Source organism: Trachurus trachurus, assembly GCF_905171665.1.
Source record: "Trachurus trachurus genome assembly, chromosome: 9".
Classification (NCBI taxonomy): domain Eukaryota; kingdom Metazoa; phylum Chordata; class Actinopteri; order Carangiformes; family Carangidae; genus Trachurus; species Trachurus trachurus.
Genome location: NC_139895.1, coordinates 195266 through 210207, shown reverse-complemented (window position 1 = coordinate 210207; position 14942 = coordinate 195266). Strand labels below are relative to the sequence as shown.

At 42.2% G+C, this 14942-nt stretch overlaps 1 protein-coding gene across 1 annotated transcript; it reads left to right on the top strand.

The window, feature by feature from the left end:
• Positions 1-10267: 10267 nt before the first annotated feature.
• Positions 10268-14593, top strand: LOC310990789 (E3 ubiquitin-protein ligase TRIM21-like). The gene is made up of 2 exons (XM_083978295.1): positions 10268-10356; positions 12566-14593. Exon 2 carries the CDS (start codon positions 12575-12577, stop codon positions 14249-14251), a length of 1677 nt encoding a protein of 558 aa, XP_083834421.1. The 5' UTR covers positions 10268-10356; positions 12566-12574; the 3' UTR covers positions 14252-14593.
• The last annotated feature ends 349 nt before the right edge of the window (positions 14594-14942 follow it).

The following is a 14942-nucleotide window of genomic DNA, read 5'->3' as shown; positions in this document are numbered from 1 at the left end:
TGGACGGAAGCTTTTATTTTGAAAATTGGATGGAAGCTTTTATTTTGAAGATGCTGGTGAATTGATTTCAATGTTTTACTTTTGTAATTAAATGAACTTTTCTCATTTCATCGTGTTGTCTGGTTATTGATCTGGTTATTGATCATGTTCAATCAATCAATTTGTTTATTTGGGGCATGTCAATTTAAATCATCATCATCACACTTCATCTTAGTTCAAATAATGCAATACACAACATGGCCGAAAGGGAAAGTGGGAGAAGCTAAAGCTGATCTAGTCCCGCCCCCATTACCCGCAGAATAAAAAAATAAAAAAAATCTTTATCATAATCTTTTCTCTTTGCTTTTTTTCCTCTTTTAAACTTGATCATGTTAGTCGATATTATCGATCAGAAGCTCATTGAATGAGTCAGAGAGTCCGTTCCCGTCATGGGAACCACGTCCTCCCATTAAGCTGGTCTGCCCTCTCTTCCTATGAACCAGTCTGCCATCCAGTCCTCCCATTAAGCTGGTCTGCTCTCTCTTCCTATGAACCAGTCTGCCATCCAGTCCTCCCATTAAGCTGGTCTGTCCTCTCTTCCTATGAACCAGTCTGCCATCCAGTCCTCCCATTAAGCTGGTCTGTCCTCTATGAACCAGTCTGCCATCCAGTCCTCCCATTAAGCTGGTCTGGCCTCTCTTCCTATGAACCAGTCTGCCATCCAGTCCTCCCATTAAGCTGGTCTGGCCTCTCTTCCTATGAACCAGTCTGCCATCCAGTCCTCCCATTAAGCTGGTCTGCTCTCTCTTCCTATGAACCAGTCTGCCATCCAGTCCTCCCATTAAGCTGGTCTGTCCTCTCTTCCTATGAACCAGTCTGCCATCCAGTCCTCCCATTAAGCTGGTCTGTCCTCTATGAACCAGTCTGCCATCCAGTCCTCCCATTAAGCTGGTCTGGCCTCTCTTCCTATGAACCAGTCTGCCATCCAGTCCTCCCATTAAGCTGGTCTGCCCTCTCTTCTTATGAACCAGTCTGCCATCCAGTCCTCCCATTAAGCTGGTCTGCCCTCCCTTCCTATGAACCAGTCTGCCATCCAGTCCTCCCATTAAGCTGGTCTGCCCTCCCTTCCTATGAACCAGTCTGCCATCCAGTCCTCCCATTAAGCTGGTCTGCCCTCTCTTCTTATGAACCAGTCTGCCATCCAGTCCTCCCATTAAGCTGGTCTGCCCTCTCTTCCCATGAACCAGTCTGCCATCCAGTCCTCCCATTAAGCTGGTCTGCCCTCCCTTCCTATGAACCAGTCTGCCATCCAGTCCTCCCATTAAGCTGGTCTGTCCTCTCTTCCTATGAACCAGTCTGCCATCCAGTCCTCCCATTAAGCTGGTCTGTCCTCTATGAACCAGTCTGCCATCCAGTCCTCCCATTAAGCTGGTCTGTCCTCTCTTCCTATGAACCAGTCTGCCATCCAGTCCTCCCATTAAGCTGGTCTGCCCTCCCTTCCTATGAACCAGTCTGCCATCCAGTCCTCCCATTAAGCTGGTCTGTCCTCTCTTCCTATGAACCAGTCTGCCATCCAGTCCTCCCATTAAGCTGGTCTGCCCTCCCTTCCCATGAACCAGTCTGCCATCCAGTCCTCCCATTAAGCTGGTCTGTTCTCTCTTCCTATGAACCAGTCTGCCATCCAGTCCTCCCATTAAGCTGGTCTGTCCTCTATGAACCAGTCTGCCATCCAGTCCTCCCATTAAGCTGGTCTGCTCTCCCTGCCTCCCTTGCCTACCAGCAGCTTCCTCCTTCAGCTGTTGTTAACATTTCCATGTTTCTCACATTCTCTGTTATAAACTGTTTTCTTGTCTGTAACAACATCTCTGTCCCGTCTGTCCGTCCTGGGTGAGGGATCCCTCCTCTGTTGCTCACCCTGAGCTTTCTCCTGGTTTTCCCTGTTAAAGGGTTTTCCGTGGAGTTTCTCCTCAGTGGATGTGAGGGTCTGAGGACAGAGGATGTTGTTATGATGGGATGTAAAGCCCTTTGAGACAAACTGGTGGTAAAAATGGGCTATACAAATAAAATGACCTTGCCTTGCCTTTATACCATATGGAGCTTTAAGAGACTAAGTCGACTACAGTGACAGTAAAATGTTTGCGCCCGTTTGTTTATTTGTCACATCATTCAGAGTTTTTAATTTAGCCTATGTATTTTTGTATTATGTTTTTTTCTGTTATATTGTTCTCTTGTATTTATATTATTCATTATCTCAGTGTTGTGTAATGTCTCTGGTGTGAACACTGTGGTCTGTATTTACTGAACACATATATAACACTTTCATCTACTGCCATCTACAGTATATAATGTAAATTAATGTGACTGTTTAAAGTGTAACTAGATAAATACTAGAAAATTTCCTCTGGGGAAATTTTGAAAGGGCCACGGGGCTACTGCCGATTTTGCCATCTCTGTCAACATGGGAATCAAACCCACGATCTTAAGGTCAAGACAGAGCTGATCAGACAGACACATGATCATCTTTCTATAAGCATTGATATGGAGGAGCTGTAACCACATTAGGTTAACTGTGTGTGTGTGTGTGTGTGTGTGTGTGTGTGTGTGTGTGTGTGTGTGTGTGTGTGTGTGTGTGTGTGTGTGTGTGTGTGTGTGTGTGTGTGTGTGTGTGTGTATCTTGTGTAATAGGGCCAGGACTCAATTTAAACAATTAATCTAATTAATTAGAGGCTTTGTAATTAATCGCAATTAATTGCATTTTAATCGCATATAAATATTTGACCTGAGAACAGTGAGAAGCATTTTTTTCACATGGATTTTAGTATACCATTGAATGACTGAATAGCTTAAGCAACAAAACATTGTTTTTTTTTTCAAGGTGGTACTTAGGCAAGGCAAGGCATCTTTATTTATATAGCGCATTTCATACCAAGGCAACTCAATGTGCTTTACATAAAGACAAAACATTTTTTTAAAAAGAAGCATAAGACAGAATAAAAACAAACAAAACACTAAAAACAGAGTTAAATGCAAGAGCAAATAAAAGTAAAATAAAAGAAACATTTAAAAAAAAAAAAAAAGCATAAGACAGAATAAAAACAAGCACTAAAAACAGAGTTAAAAGCAAGAGCAAATACAAGTAAAAGAAAAGAAAATAGATAAAGTTTTAAGTTCTCAGCTATAAGCACGTGAAAAGAGAAATGTTTTAACCTGGATTTAAAAGTGCTGACAGTTGGGGCTGATCTCAGGTCTGCTGGTAGTTTGTTCCAGTTGTGAGCAGCATAACAGCTAAATGCTGCTTCACCATGTCTGGTCTGAACTCTGAGCTCCACTATCTGACCTGAGTCAGTAGATCTCAGAGCTCTACTGGGTTTATACTCTACTAACATGTCATTCATGTATTCTGGACCTAAACCATTCAGTGATTTGTAAACCAGTAGCAGAACTTTAAAATCTATTCTGTAGCTGACTGGGAGCCAATGTAAGGTCTTAAGAACCGGGGTGATGTGATCTGATCTCTTTGTTCTGGTTAAAACTCGAGCTGCAGCATTCTGAATGAGCTGCAGCTGTTTGATGCTTTTTTGGGGGAGACCAGTCAGAAGACCGTTACAGTAGTCAAGTCTACTGGAGATAAAAGCATGAATCAGCTTCTCCTGATCAGTTTGGGACATAAAACCCTTAATTCTGGATATGTTCTTCATAAAGAATCCAGGAAAAAATACAAATAAATTTCAAAAGGAAAAGATTGCAATGGAAAAAAAAAAAAGAGAGAGTGAAGCGGAGAGCAAAGGAGTGAAGCGTCTGCACTCAAGCAAAGCAGCAAAGCAGCACTTAAACAAGACCAACATGCAAATTATCGATTAATTCATTAATCGATATTTGATACAGATTTAAATGGTCTTTCCTGCCAATACACTATGATGATTACTGTAGTATTTAACTAGGCTACATAAATCACAGTAGCATAAACTGATTTGTTGAACGGACCAGGTGATGGGCTGACTGGTCCTGTCTAACTTCTGTGTACTGGGTGCCATTGTGCAGGGTGTTAAGGCAGCCTTCCTCCACTGCAGTCCCTATGGTCCTGGACCCTCTGGCTGGTGGGGTGGGCTGCTTTCAGCTGGGGGGGACTCTATCAGCTGCTCCCACCAGAGGCATTTGACACCAACAAGGTTTAACTTTAAAACCAGATTAAATCATGGTTTAAGTTTAAATTCTGTTGCACGTTAACTGTGTTTTAATCACATGAAGGTGTGTGTGTTTGTGTGTTTGTGTGTGTGTGTGACTGTAATCACATGAAGCTGGCTCTAGAGTCTGTGTGTGTGTGTGTGACTGACTTGACTTACGTCGCGAAAAATTCGTACACTGTTGAGAAAAGTAATGGCACACCGATCCCGATCAAGACACACGTTTTGATATACTAGTCCTGCAACTCGAAGAGTTGCAGGACTAGTAGCGAATCGAAAATATTGTGTAAGAGGACGAAGAACTAGAAAAAACATTTCCAAGAATGGAAATGGTGTGAATGCTGAAAGCAATGCTGAATGAGCTGAAGAAATTGTTGAAACAATGCTGAATGAGCTAAAGAAAGAAAGAAAGAAAAAAGAAAATGACAGAAGGAAAGAAAGTGGGAAGGGTAGATGGAGAAAGAAAGAAAGAAAGAAAGAAAGAAAGAAAGAAAGAAAGAAAGAAAGAAAGAAAGAAAGAAAGAAAGAAAGGACAGAAAGAAAGAAAGAAAAAGACAAGAGAGAAGGGTAGACAGAGAAAGAAAAAGGTAAGAAAAGCAGAATAATAGAAGATAAAGAGAATAGAGAATGAATGAAAGAGACAGAGGGGTAGTAAGAAAGAAGGAAAGAAATTGGGGTGGATAAATGAAGTCGACTATGTTGAAGTCGATGAGCCACTGGAGCGGGTCTAGCTGGACAATTAGGCTCACTGAGACAATTCTGTAAGTCTGTCTGCTGTTTTGAGCACATCAAATGAGACACGACAAGTGTGGTACAAACCGGTGAGGAAATCATGTGTCTAGAGTTTAATTTGTGGCCGTGCTGGCAATTTATCCAGAAAAAATCCTGAATGTTTTTTCGGTCCCTCTCACTCTAACGATGATGTCACTCACTCTAAGCCCTGCTCGTTAAACGCAATACACAACCATTATAAAGTTGGATTTTGTCAAACCCTACACTACAGTGGAGTTGTGGGGATGAGGTTGAGACTTTGATCAATGTGAGATTTTTCAATGATGCTTAAAAAAAAAAGTAAGGAAAGTGCAGAAATTAGCCACACCAAGCAAGAAGAGGACTTTTTTGTGACCTGTGACTATTTTTTGGTGAATTAAAATGAATTAAAAAGCACTTAACAGCAAGTTACAAAGTTTAGCTCCTTCTCCTGCTGCTGTGAAAAAAATGCATTGGGCTGAATGAGAGCAGAGAGCTCCCTGGCTGCATTTAAAAAATATTTTAAATTATTATCTAAGTCTCTTTGCATTTTTGACCAGAATTTTAGCCAGAAGACAAGTGTGGCTACAAAACTGGAGAAAATAATTTGTCTAGAGTTTAATTTGCAGAAAAAGTTAAATATTTAAAAAAGTATAAATAGTTAAAAAGAGAAAAGTAATGCCGATAAAGTTCAAAAAAAGCTGCACGTTTTGATATATGAATTGTTGAAATAGCACAAAGTATGAAGGACTAGAAGAAGACCGTAAAAAGGCGGAAGAAAATGGCCGAACAGAAGAACAATAGTGTGAATGCTGCAAAACAAGCACATCATATTAATAACATATAACGCTCATTATGCTTCCAGCCTGTCTAGCCTCTACCTGGTGTTTTTACTAAACTTAACCAACTCCTTTCTTCATTGCCTGAACCTAACCAAAGCGAAATTTACTTTTTTTTCTCTCTCTCTCTCTCAGTCTGCTGCCAGCAGCAGCGGCGGCTGCAGCAGGCTCGCGCCCGTGAAGTGAGCTCAAGCCGCCAGGTTCAGCCACGCTCGAGCGGAGGGGGGGAGAGAAAAAAAAGTGTATTTCTATTACTCTGTACTCTGGGAGGGGGGGCTTTGATTATCAGTTTACACATCTTGATCAGCATTTATGATGGTTGTGCGCGATCTGACATGATCTGGCTCTCTGACTGAATATGGTGATATTCTGGGCCGCACGTGTATGTGTGTGATGTGCGTAGAGAGAGAGAGAGAGAGAAAGCTGCATGCTCCTATCAATGGAAGAGCTTGTCACAAAGTAGCGATGACAGTTCGAACTAGAAAAAGCATTTCCAAGAATGGAAATGGTGTGAATGCTGAAAGCAGCTGAACGCTGTTGCAGAATTAGCAAACAGTGCAAACCATACAAATGTTTGACCAAGGTAGGAATCGAACCCACAACCTCATGGTCAGTAGACTTCCACTCTGCCTCAAAGCCACAGTATACACACAGTTACAGAGACTGTTGTCTGTTGATGAGCTGCACTCTGTCTCACTCTGAAGTTAACGAGCCCAAAGTTGCACCTGTTGGAAACACACTGTGTCAACACCAAGAAAGCCTGAGAGTCAAGCTTGAATGACTTAGAATGAACATTTCTGTGAATTTCAGGCTGAGAGCAGCAGTTTCAACATGAAGCAAGTTATCAGAAGTCAACAGAGGACGACTGGGAAAATAATTCACTATAATTGTTGTTGAGGCAAGATTTGAACCAGGAATCAAACCCACAACCTCATGATCACTAAACCTTTACTCTGCCACTTCGCCACAGAGAGCACAGACATAAGCATGTTGCCATTGTAATGTGATGATGTGCTGCAAACTGTGGCACTAGGAATTAATGCGTCTCTTAACGAACACCTGTAACCAATTGAGGGTGGGGGAGGGGAGCAGAATTCAACATAACATAAAAAGAGTGCTTCCCTTGGATTTGAACCAGTGACCTTGGGGTTGGCAAGCAGCCACCTTACCCACTGGACTACAGACAGAGTTGTGGAGAAGCGAGGTTGAGACTTTGATGAATGTGAGATTTTTCAATGATGCTTAAAAGAAGCAGAAAATAGTATAAATGAGCCACAACAAGTAAGTAGAGGACTTTTTTGTGACCTGTGACTATTTTTGGGTGAATTAAAATGAATTAAAAAGCACTTAACAGCAAGTTACAAAGTTGAGCTCCTTCTCCTGCTGCTGTAAAAAAAATGCATTGGGCTGAAAGGGAGCAGAGAGCTCCATGGCTGCATTTAAAAAATATTTTAAATTATTCTCTGAGTCTCTGTGCATTTTTGACGGCATTGTGAGACCTAAGACAAGCGTGGCTACAAACTGTTTCCAAAATCATGAGTGTAGAGTGTCATTTGTAGCTTTGCTGGCAATTTCAGAAGAAAAGTTCCAGTCGCTTTTTTGGATCTGCTGCACTCTACGATGACGTCACCCACTCTGACCCAACCCCATACACACTCATTGAAAAGTGTGAAATTTGTCAGAAATCCTCATGTGCTTTTAAAGGATTTATCTCAAAAACGGTACAAGCTATTAAAAAGTTGTAAATACAATTAATTAACGACTATTTTTCTTACTATTCTAATTGTGTCACTTTTTTATTTATATAAATATTGATATGTATGTGATGCATGTAATACAAGTAATTGCATACCAACTCAACACAAGATTGTAAAAATGGTGCAGTAATATTGTTGCAGGGATGGGGCTCCGTTGGAGCGGGTGGGGGTGGGGTGGGTGGGGGTTGTTGTTTATATTTGTATTACTCCTGATCATTTATACTTTTGAATTTATGTACTCTGTACATTATCTTTGTATGTATAAATATAAATAAAAAGACTTGGAGCAAAAAAAAAAAAAAAAGTTGTAAATACAGGATGAATACATTAGAAGTTTGTCTACAACTCAGAATTTGAATGAAGTCTCTAGCTGAAAGTATGTGGACGCTTTAAAGGCTGAAAGAAGTAAGAAGATTTGAAGAGTTTCAAGACTGTTCCAATGCATTCTCTATGGGGAAAAAAAAAATCAGAAATAGTTGAATATTGCAGAAAGTATGAATAGTTGAAAAGAGAAAAGTAATAGCACACCTGTCCCGAAAAGGCTGAACATTTTGATGTGAGAATTGTTGAAATAGCACAAAGTATGAAGGACTAGTTAAGTGCCAAAGGTATAGCCAAACAGAAGAACAATAGTGTGAATGCTTTCAGCATTCACACTAACTAACGGGACCACCCATTGGTTCGACCTCCTATTGGTCCGACTTGTGGTTGATTTTGTCGGATTTTGTCGAAGCCCGGGCACTACTGTTATTGTGTGGATTTTTTCTTATTATTATTAGTGTGAATGCTGAAAGCATGCTGAAAGCATTCACACTATTGTTCTTCTGTTCGGCCATTTTCTTCCGCCTTTTTACGGTCTTCTTCTAGTCCTTCATACTTTGTGCTATTTCAACAATTCATATATCAAAACGTGCAGCTTTTTTTGAACTTTATCGGCATTACTTTTCTCTTTTTAACTATTTATACTTTTTAAAATATTTAACTTTTTCTGCAAATTAAACTCTAGACAAATTATTTTCTCCAGTTTTGTAGCCACACTTGTCTTCTGGCTAAAATTCTGGTCAAAAATGAGACTTAGATAATAATTTAAAATATTTTTTAAATGCAGCCAGGGAGCTCTCTGCTCTCATTCAGCCCAATGCATTTTTTTCACAGCAGCAGGAGAAGGAGCTCAACTTTGTAACTTCTTCACAACTCTGTCTGTAGTCCAGTTGGTAAGGTGGCCGCTTGCCAACCCCAAGGTCACTAGTTTGAATCCAGGCTGAGCAATCTTGTTATGTGATGTTGAATTCTGCTCCCCTCAATTGGTTACAGGTGTTCGTTAAGAGACGCATTAATTGCTTCTGCCACCGTTTGCAGCACATCATCACATTACAATGGCAACATGCTTATGTCTGTGCTCTCTGTGGCGAAGTGGCAGAGCAAAGGTTTATTGATCATGAGGTCATGGGTTCGATTCCTGCCTCATTCATGTCGTAATTTCTGCTAGAGACTTCATTCAAATTCTGATTTGTAGACAAACTTCTAATGGCTCATTTATGATGCTTTTTTAAGCATCATTGAAAAATCTCACATTCATCAAAGTCTCAACCTCTACTTCATTGGAAGTGTTGGAATGGCCCAGTGGATAAGGTTCCTGCCATCCAACCACAAAGTCACAGGTTCAAATCCCACCTGAGCAGTTCTTGTTAGTGTGTCAGCCACTTTGAACTTTAACCAATACCACTTGGTCTGGTCACATGATCAAACTTGATAATGCATATGCGCCCCCACCTATTCTCTTTACCTCTTTCAATCTTGGTTTGTGTTAACATGTTTCTTGTTTATACCACTGCACTAAGATTGATTTGCACTGGAACTACAGCTTTTGGCTCGTTAACTTCAGAGTGAGACAGAGTGCAGTTCATCAACAGACAACAGTCTCTGCAACTGTGTGTACACTGTGGCCTAGAGGCAGAGTGAAAGTCTGCTGACCATGAGGTTGTGGGTTCGATACCTACCTTGGTCAACCATTTGAATGGTGATCACTGCTTGCACTATTTGCTAATTCTGCAACAGCGTTCAGCTGCTTTCAGCATTCACACGCATTTGCATCAGGAAATGCTACTTTATCTAGTTATGCACATGATCCGTTTGATCCCAGAAAGGAAAAAAGGATCAATGCGCAGCCTCTGTTTCCTTTCTGATTGCGTCCGTCTGTCTGTTCGGAGTGGGAGAGAGAGACAGAGAACCCAATCCACCTGTCTGTAATGTAAGTTTGATTTGATATGAGTGTCAAGGTTTAATTACGGACACTAATGAGCGCGCAGCAGTGCGTAAAAGTCGTGCGTAATGACAGCTCCTCGTTGGTGAAACACAATAAACTGCACTCTTCTTCCACGTGTGTCTTATTGACAGGTGGAGCCTATATGAATAATGATATAAATGCATAGTGAACGGTAAGAATGGAGAGTTGGACTAATAACTAGTCCAGTTCGATCTAATGAGGACCTCCCATTAGTTCGAACTCTCATTACTCCGATTGTCGGACCAATGGGAGTTCGAACCAATGGGAGGTCGGACTAATGGGAGGTCGGACCAGTGCCATGGACCCGGTGAACCTTATCCTTCGCTCTATAATCACCAGATAAACTCTGCTGTTGCAATAAAAGCACAGACATGCCTAGCTGCAGTGGGAGGAGCAGAAAACTGGAAACAGGAACCAGAGGAACGTTGAGCGTCAGCGTCCAGATGTGAAAGTAAAGTGTGAGAAGAGGACGACGGAGCTGCAGCAGAGACGAGACAGAAAGTCAAAGTGAGTCCATCAGGAGTTTGTCAGCAACACAGCAGAGTCTCTACCAAACACTGGTGAGTACAGCTCATCATATTCACTGTGTGAGCAGCAGCTTTAACACTGAGCTTCATCTCTACTCACTCTCTTCATGTCACACTGACTCTAGTGAACTGGCTCACAACAGACCTGAGGCTGTTTGTCCACAGAGACACTATAGTCCACTTTAAACTGTCTCTGTGTCTCTGCTCAGGACTTTTTTAACTCCTCACTCAGTCTCTGAGCTTCACTCTCTACTTCACCTCATTTCCTGCTTTCATGCTGTCAAGGTATCACTTCCTACTGCTGCCTTACTTCACACTTCCTGCTGCTGCCTTACTTCACACTTCCTGCAGCTCTTTCACAATAAAAACCTCACACTTTTATTGTGAAGCAGCCAGAGGAAACACAGTGTCCTTGTCACTCAGCTCAGCTCTGTCAGAGGTTTTCTCTTTCAGTGACGTCATGAAAACATGTTTTGAGTTTGTGGATGTTAAATAATCTAATAAATCAATAAGCTCAGCATCTTTTAACATAGCTACATACCATAATAACCACAGACAGGAAACTAGGCTGAATTTCACTTCCTCATTGATGAAACAGATTTACTTTAAACCAGAGCTTCTCAAACTTCCTCCACCACGCCCCCTACAGGTGGAAAAGCTTCACAGCCCTTCAGCCAACATTTCTATCAGTCATTAACAATGAGACCAGAAGAACTGATGAAGAAGGATCCATGTTGAACTTTAGGGACATAAACAGGTCAACAGGACGGCCCCGCCCCCCAGATAGAGAAACACAGTCTTAAAGACACAGAACATTATTTTACTGTAAATGAATCATTAGGTGGTGAAGTTGAAGGCAACTGGACTTGTTTTGGTTCTTGAAGACGGTTCACCACCAATCCAAGAGGTTTTCTAGTTCTAAAGAACAGTGTGAGGCCGCGTCCACGTGGAAACAAAGCCTTTCCCCAAAATGATTTTTTTGTTGTTCGTTTTGAAAACGCTTCCCACAAACACGGCATCGTTTCCAGAAATATCTGCGTACACACGGATCCACTAAAAATGACTCCATGTGGGGCACGCTCCTGTGCTACGACTGCCTCAACGGCCGTTGTGTCGCTATTTAGTCTTATTTCTTGATTCTACCCCAAGTTCCTTTAAGTAAACAGCCTTGGAGTAATTGTGGTGGTTTTGAAAATGGCTTAACTTGTTATGAGGGACAATGGAGGCTCTCTGTCTTCCACCTAGCGTCTCTTGGATGAAAACCAACCTTGTAAGATCAGAGCCTCCGACCCGGTGTCCCAGCTCTCGTCTCCATGGCGACACCGCCACACAAACGTAACGCGCTAACCCGTAACCCGTAATCTCTTGTTGATGACAGATAAGACTACACAGATATCACCATGGTAACATGGTAGATGATAAATAACCTTATCCACCGCTCCATGGATTCATTTCTCACCGGTATCGTTAGAAACAAATGTACAGGAGGGTTAGCAAAACAGAGGAAAAGTGACCGGACTTATATAGTTCCACTTTAAACCTTTATTTTAAAGGGATAGTTCAACATTTTGGCAAATTGGCCCATTGCCATAATCCCTATATTCACAGCAGTAGGTTCGTTACCTTTAATTGTCGGTGCAAGCTGTTTTTAGAACGGCGGAGCAGAGCCGTGAGCTGCTCAGAGCTACGCTACGGAGGCTCATTATGGGATTTCTTGGTTTCCCTCATCAAACTCATCAAATACACAATCCAACAACTCCACAACTCTCTGGTGGACAAGTTGTGACCTTCACATTCACCACGCTATGAGATAACACAACGTTACCACACAGAGTTGTTTTAGAGGGAAATACAGAGACTGCTTGATGAAAAACTGTCCCTGAAGGCAACGTGCATCAGTGGTTTTGCATGAATTTACCTCTAAAACAACTCTGTGTGGTAACGTTGTGTTATTATCTCATAGCCCCAAAGCTTGTTGGAGAATATTCCAAGAGTTTGGAGCGTCAAATGAAAAGACTGATTTACTGAGCTCAGAATGTATAAGAGAGACCTTAAGACACATGAAGCCACTGGATCGAGTCGAGTGAGATCCAGAGCACCGTTCTAGTCAGGATGAAATGTATGGAGGCTGTTGACCAATAAGGGCCTTGAAAACATTCAGCACTTACTCACTACGATGACCAGGATGACTGAGAACCTTCATGAAGAACCCTTTAATGAATGTTTGTTTCCTCTCCCTCAGTGTGTAGACATGTCTGCTGCCAGCAACCTGAGGTCTGAAGATCAGTTCCTGTGCTCCATCTGTCTGGATGTCTTCACTGATCCAGTCACTACACCATGTGGACACAACTTCTGTCAGAGCTGCATCACTCAGCACTGGGACGTTAGTGACAGGTGTCAGTGTCCAATGTGTAAAGAGGTTTTCTACACAAGACCTCAGATGAAGATCAACAGGTTCATCTCTGAGGTTGTTGCTCAGTTCAGACGTGAAGCTCAACAGAAAACCAGCAGCAGCAGCTCAGAGAAACAAGTTTCCAAACCAGGAGAAGTTCCCTGTGACGTCTGCACTGGAACCAGACTGAAGGCCCTGAAGTCCTGCCTGGTGTGTCTGGCCTCCTACTGTGAGACTCACCTGGAGCCTCATCTGACACTGTCAGGTCTGAGGAGACATCAGCTGATGGAGCCTGTGGAGAACCTGGAGGACAGGATGTGTAGGAAGCACGATAAACCTCTGGAGCTGTTCTGTCAGACCGACCAGACATGTGTCTGCATGCTCTGCTCTGTTTTAGACCACAAGACTCATGAGTTTGTTCCTCTGAGAGAAGAATATGAAGGAAAGAAGGCAGAGCTGCAGAAGACAGAGGCTGAAACGCAGCAGATGATCCAGAAGAGACGACTGAAGATTGAGGAGATGAAACAGTCGGTGAAGTTCAGTAAAGCTGCTGCAGACAGAGAGAAAGCAGAAGGTGTTGAGGTCTTCACTGCTCTGAAGGAGTCTGTTGACAGAGGCCTGAAGCAGCTCATCAAGGAGATCGAAGAGAAACAGAAAAGCTCAGAGAAACAGGCTGAAGACTTCATCACAGAGCTGGAACAGGAAATCTCTGAGCTGGAGAAGAGAAGCACTGAGGTGGAGCAGCTCTCACTCTCTGAAGACCACCTCCACCTCCTCCAAAGCTTCCCATCCCTGAAAGCTGCTGCACCCACCAAGGACTGGACACAGGTCAGAGTCCGTCCACCATCATATGAGGGGACTGTGGTGAGAGCTGTGACTCAGCTGGAGAAGACGCTCCGTGGACAGATGAAGAAGATCAAGATGAAGAAGGTCCAGCAGTTTGCAGTGGATGTGACTCTGGATCCTGATACAGCACATCCTGCACTCATCCTGTCTGATGATGGAAAACAAGTTCATCATGGTGGCGTCAGGAAGAAACTCCCAGACAACCCAGAGAGATTTGATAAATCTGCCTGTGTTTTAGGAAAACAGAGTTTCTCTTCAGGCAGATTTTACTTTGAGGTTCAGGTCAAAGGAAAAACTGAGTGGGATGTGGGAGTGGCCAGAGAGTCGATCATCAGGAAGGGAGAGATCACACTGAGACCCCAGTATGGTTACTGGACGATATGGTTGAGTGATGGAAATGAGTACACAGCTGGTGCTGGCCCCTCAGTCGATCTCAATGTGAGGTCTGGTCCTGAGAAGGTGGGGGTGTTTGTGGATTATGAGGAGGGTCTGGTCTGCTTTTATGACGTAGATGCTGCAGCTCTCATCTACTCCTTCACTGGCTGCTGCTTCACTGACAAACTACACCCATTCTTCAGTCCTGGTCTTAATGATGGAGGTAAAAACTCTGCCCCTCTGATCATCGGTCCTGTCAATCAAACTGTTCAGATCAAAACATCTGGTTCTTTGCGGAGATGGATTTTTTTTTAATTGAGGGAACAAATGTAAATATTTAGTGTCAATACTGAACAATGTAAATCTTTGTGTTTTCTACTGAGTTAACCTTCATCAGATCATCATCACACAGGAAAGTTAACTGTGTGATAACTGCTGTTTAATCACTTGTTACTTTAGTCCATTAGATTAGATCAGTGGAAACAGGTAAAATAGTTTACCACTGAAATGAATCTGTAAATGAACTGAGTCTGGTTTGGGGAGTTAGAAGCAGATGCAGGTGTTTATTAATGTAACTGTTGATCACTATGACTCTTGTGAATATGAGCAATCTGTAACCTGTAACTGTTGAGAAATGTTTATTCATCCATTATTGTAAGAGCCATGTTTATATTGCTTACAATAGTTAGTAGTTTTCCTTTAAAAATGTTTAACTGCTCCTTTAATTACGCTGCTGATGACATCACAGTAATTTAGCCCTCAGACCAGGTTAAGCAGCCGAAGGAGCAAGACAGTTTTTTGACGATACCTTGAGTGAATCTTGTAACTTTGTTTTTGCCTTTTAAATAAAGTTATTTTTTGAACGGAGTTACGGCCTCAGAAGATTCTTTTTGTGTCAAGCTTATGGCCAAGAAGACTGTTTAATAGTTAAAGGACCCGCCCTAAAATGGTTTAAGTCATACTTATCTGACAGGTTTCAGTTTGTTAATGTTAATAACGACCACTC